This window comes from Hypomesus nipponensis, chromosome 22, assembly GCF_054491055.1.
Source record: "Hypomesus nipponensis isolate SF chromosome 22, ASM5449105v1, whole genome shotgun sequence".
NCBI classification, from domain to species: Eukaryota; Metazoa; Chordata; class Actinopteri; order Osmeriformes; family Osmeridae; genus Hypomesus; species Hypomesus nipponensis.
This window is the reverse complement of record NC_140382.1, coordinates 18,657,501-18,662,500: the sequence shown is the minus strand read 5'-3', so window position 1 is coordinate 18,662,500 and position 5,000 is coordinate 18,657,501. Positions and strand designations below refer to the sequence as shown.

At 50.7% G+C, this 5,000-nt stretch overlaps 1 protein-coding gene across 1 annotated transcript in view; it reads right to left on the bottom strand.

Annotated features, from left to right (window-relative positions):
• The window catches only part of cacna1bb (calcium channel, voltage-dependent, N type, alpha 1B subunit, b), a 100,910-nt gene that overhangs the window by 53,602 nt on the left and 42,308 nt on the right, over positions 1 to 5,000 (bottom strand). The window contains exons 10-12 of the mRNA XM_084687069.1: positions 4,997 to 5,000; positions 4,765 to 4,845; positions 948 to 1,040 (exon numbers count right to left, since the gene is read on the bottom strand). The exon at positions 4,997 to 5,000 is cut by the window's right edge and continues 112 nt beyond it. Of these exons, the coding sequence (XP_084543195.1) occupies positions 948 to 1,040; positions 4,765 to 4,845; positions 4,997 to 5,000 (178 nt within the window). The remainder of the gene's footprint in view (positions 1 to 947; positions 1,041 to 4,764; positions 4,846 to 4,996) is intronic.

The following is a 5,000-nucleotide window of genomic DNA, read 5'->3' as shown; positions in this document are numbered from 1 at the left end:
GAGGAAGGGGAAGGGATGAAGGATGGAAGATGGGGGAGGGAGGGGACCAAGACCAGAGAGCACCACCATCTCAGACTAACAAACAAGAACATCTTGAACCATCACAACCCAAATCTTCAAAAGGCTTGTGAATGAACATGACATAAAACTGTGCAAATGGTCCCATGTTCACCTCTCTGTACAGGTTGACACGAAGACAAGGTTATCAAGGCTGTAATCAGACCTCTTAAAGCGAGCATATTTAGAAACCCCACTCCCTCCTCTCAGCATCTTCCCCTCCACACCTCTTGACAATTTGTTTCATTTCAATGAACACAAGAATCTCTGCTAATTAAGAGGGCTCCGTGACTGAGTTTAAACTGTCTGAGGGGTAAAAATATCCAGCCAATAAGGAACCAAGGCAGAGGTCTGGAATACAGGGGATGACTCATGTGAAAAGGTATCGTTTTTCTTCAGGCGTGTCATGTGCTTTGCTGGGTGTGAAATCTGTCTAGGAATGCAGACTGAGATACAGTATACTGAAGATGGCTGTGTAAAACAGCCTTGTATCCAAGGTAACTAACCCTAACGTAAACAACCCCACGTGACCGAGAGTTCCAGATAAATGATGTAAAATGATTTTAATTATCACCCTCAATATTTATCCATCGCACCCCCCCAAGACAAGCAATTACATTCTCTTCGCTAGCAGTGAAGTGAGTCTCATTAATATAAAACAGTCTCTTTCCAACATGCTGCAGGGCTGTATTTTACAGTGACTTCAATTTTCCAGTCCAGAAGGAAAAGTTTCATTATACCTGAGAGCACCCTGGGAGACGTTCTGGAAACAAAACAAACCTGAGCTCATCTCAGACAACAGACGGCTCACAGGGGTAGGACAAGGACTGTTCCAACATGGCCCGGGGTCAGAGGTCGTGTGAGGGGAGGGGAGGGAGGGGGGGACTCACCTGCGGAGGACAGGTCTGTGAAGTGATCCACTCCTCCTTCTTCTGCGATCAGGTCATTCTTGCCCTTTTTCACCTTCCCTCGTTTCAGCACTGAACACACACAGCACAGGGGTGAGATCACACACACACACACACTCACACACACACACTCACACACACACACACACACACACACACTCACACACACACTCACACACACACACACTCACACACACACTCACACACTCACTCACACACACTCACACTCACACACACACTCACACACTCACTCACACACACTCACACACTCACTCACACACACTCACACACACACACTCACACACACACACACACACACACACACTCACACACACACACACACACACACTCACACACACACTCACTCACACACACACACACACACACTCACACACACACACACACACACTCACACACACACACACACACACACACACACACACTCACACACACACACACACACACACACACACACACACACACACACACACACACACACTCACACTCACACTCACACACACACACACACACACACACACACACACTCACACACACACACACTCACACTCACACTCACACACACACACACACACACTCACACACACACACACTCACACACATTTGTACACTCGCTCAAGCGCACACATTTATTTGAATCCTGATCAGAAGCCTCTCAACACACTCCTACAGCACCCCCCTCCCCGCTTCCCTCCCTACACACACACACACACACACACACACAACGTTAAGGCCGTTTCCTGGAGTGGAGGGCTAATTGGATTCTATGAATAGTGGGCACCCATCACGTTGTTCATCCGCTGATTACGGCTTCCGCTTGAAGTCGGCCTCGGATTGAAAAAGCGTCCCGCATGAGCGTGATGGTAGCTAGACCCCTCCATGTGACTAACGCACCATGTGACCCCACCATGTGACTAACGCACCGCGTGACCCCACCATGTGACTAACGCACCGCGTGACCCCACCATGTGACTAACGCACGAGGCTTCTCCCTGATCCGCCTGTGGTCGCTCTCCTCTGGAGTTCTGAGGCTGAACTGCAGCAGCGCCATCGGATGAATATCATGCCCAGATTCAAAACCGTAAAAACTAAAATAGTTTCAAAAGGTCGTAAAATTATTCTCATAAAAAAAAAATATACGTTGAATCTGAAAACAAAAAGTTTCAAATTGTCCTAAAAAGTTTTAAGGTTGAAATTAGGTTGGGATATTTTTGTTTCACGTTTTTCTTTATAACAGATCGCTGTCACGGAGATCCCTTCCGTTTCCTTGTTTGTTTGAAACTGAGACAGACATGTTCCATTATCCATTGGGAACAAATATTACAGACCAATTATTTGTGTTAACATTGACAACATTAACCACTAGCAAGTAAGCTGACTGATAATTGAGTACATTATAATGTAGTTAAAAATGGTTAGCTAGCTAGCCTCAAACAGCATATATCAATATTTCATACTTGTACTTTTTTCATACCTTAGTTTTCATTGGTTTGGCGGCCCACCTGTATTACCCTAGCTGACCACTAGTGGGCCACGGCACACAGGTTGGGAATCGCTGTTCTTGAACAGTCCAGGGAGGTAATTTGAACAGTAAAGGGGGAAAACTGAGAGATTGTTTGGAAGGTGAGAGGATCTTCTCTCCTGTGCATCCGTCAGTTAACTTAACACACCACATTTTTACCAACTATCCTTCCAGCTGTCAGTCTGAGGATGATTGGCGCTCGACAAAAATAAACACCTGGATGGAAACATCCGATGTGTAAATGTTCTCAGCTCTTAAAAGCTGAGCCTGAGACATCCTAGTCCTCAATGTAGAACTCATTTAGAAATTCAAGAAGTCAGTCAGTCATTCTTGAAAGGATTCAAGACTGCCCGCGGGTTTTTTCTTGAAAGTAAGTGTGTGTGTGCGTGTGTATGTGCGTGTGTGTACATGTGTCCGTGTGTATATGCGTGTGTGTGTTACAAGGCACACTCCCTCAACTAATCCAATCAAGCTATTCCTCTAAATCCCCCTAATTAACCCTGGCACCAACACCAGACCTAATTGGCTGAGATTACGGGCCTATCACAACAGGAGTCTGCAGGAGGCTGGGCGGAGCAACAGCTGCGACATGACTAGACTCCAGCTGGACAGAATCGCCCGGGTGAGGAGAGGAGCACATAGAGAGGAAGGCGGAGAAGAAGAGAGAGAGAAAAAGCAAGAGAAAGAGAACAGGAAGAGGAGGTTGGGACAGGAAAGAAGAAGACACGTTAGAGATCTCAGAAGGAAACTGCCTCAGAAAGAGAGAGAAAGAGAGAGGGAGAGGGAGAGAGAGATAGAGAGAGAGAGAGAGAGAGAGACAAAGACAGACAGAAAGAGAGAGAGGGAGAGAGAAATAAAGAGACAAAGAGAGACAGAAAGAGAGAAAGGGAGGGAGGGAGGGAGGGAGAGACAGGAGAAGGAAGAATTCAACAGAAACACTATGTTTTATCCTCCAGCCAGACACCCTTCCCACACGCCACCCCAGTCGACACACTCAAACACCCAATCTAAAAAGACGCTGGCAAGAAAATCTATATTTGAAGAATGCAGCCATAAAGATAATTGCATAGAGTCCAGATGGACATATGAAGAGAACAACAGCCCTATTCTTTTGTGGATACAGATTCAATAAGGTAAGTACGCCAGCTGTGATATGGACTGATTCATCAACCCTCTGGCGAAAAGAACCAGGCCACATTCGTGGAACGGCGGTTGAACGTCGCCCACTTGTACTTTTTCAATTTAAGAACTGAAGATGGACGTCCACCTGGAGGCTCTGCCTCCTGTACCCTGCCTCCACCTGGAGGCTCTGCCTCCTGTACCCTGCCTCCACCTGGGGGTTCTGCCTCCTGTACCCTGCCTCCACCTGGAGGCTCTGCCTCCTGTACCCTGCCTCCACCTGAAGGTTCTGCCTCCTGTACCCTGCCTCCATCTGGAGGCTCTGCCTCCTGTACCCTGCCTCCACCTGGGGGTTCTGCCTCCTGTACCCTGCCTCCACCTGGAGGCTCTGCCTCTTGTACCCTGCCTCCACCTGGGGGTTCTGCCTCCTGTACCCTGCCTCCATCTGGAGCCTCTGCCTCCTGTACCCTGCCTCCACCTGGAGGCTCTGCCTCCTGTACCCTGCCTCCACCTGGAGGCTCTGCCTCCTGTACCCTGCCTCCACCTGAAGGTTCTGCCTCCTGTACCCTGCCTCCATCTGGAGGCTCTGCCTCCTGTACCCTGCCTCCACCTGGGGGTTCTGCCTCCTGTACCCTGCCTCCATCTGGAGCCTCTGCCTCCTGTACCCTGCCTCCACCTGGAGGCTCTGCCTCCTGTACCCTGCCTCCACCTGGAGGCTCTGCCTCCTGTACCCTGCCTCCACCTGAAGGTTCTGCCTCCTGTACCCTGCCTCCATCTGGAGGCTCTGCCTCCTGTACCCTGCCTCCACCTGGGGGTTCTGCCTCCTGTACCCTGCCTCCACCTGGAGGCTCTGCCTCTTGTACCCTGCCTCCACCTGGAGGCTCTGCCTCCTGTACCCTGCCTCCACCTGGGGGTTCTGCCTCTTGTACCCTGCCTCCACCTGGAGGCTCTGCCTCTTGTACCCTGCCTCCACCTGGGGGTTCTGCCTCCTGTACCCTGCCTCCATCTGGAGCCTCTGCCTCCTGTACCCTGCCTCCACCTGGAGGCTCTGCCTCCTGTACCCTGCCTCCACCTGGAGGCTCTGCCTCCTGTACCCTGCCTCCACCTGCAGGCTCTGCCTCCTGTACCCTGCCTCCACCTGGAGGCTCTGCCTCCTCCACGCACCGTCCAGGGGTGAGCGCTCCTCTGCGTTCTCATCTTCCTCCGCCAGCAGCACCTCCTCTGGAACGCAGGAGACACGGGGGAGGGGGTCAGGAACGCCACACACTTCAACACACACACACACACCAACAAACACTAGCATACTGCAAGTGTGCAAACACACCGACGTGCACACGTAAACGGGAGGGAGGAGTGTGTGGAACAGTCGTACCCGC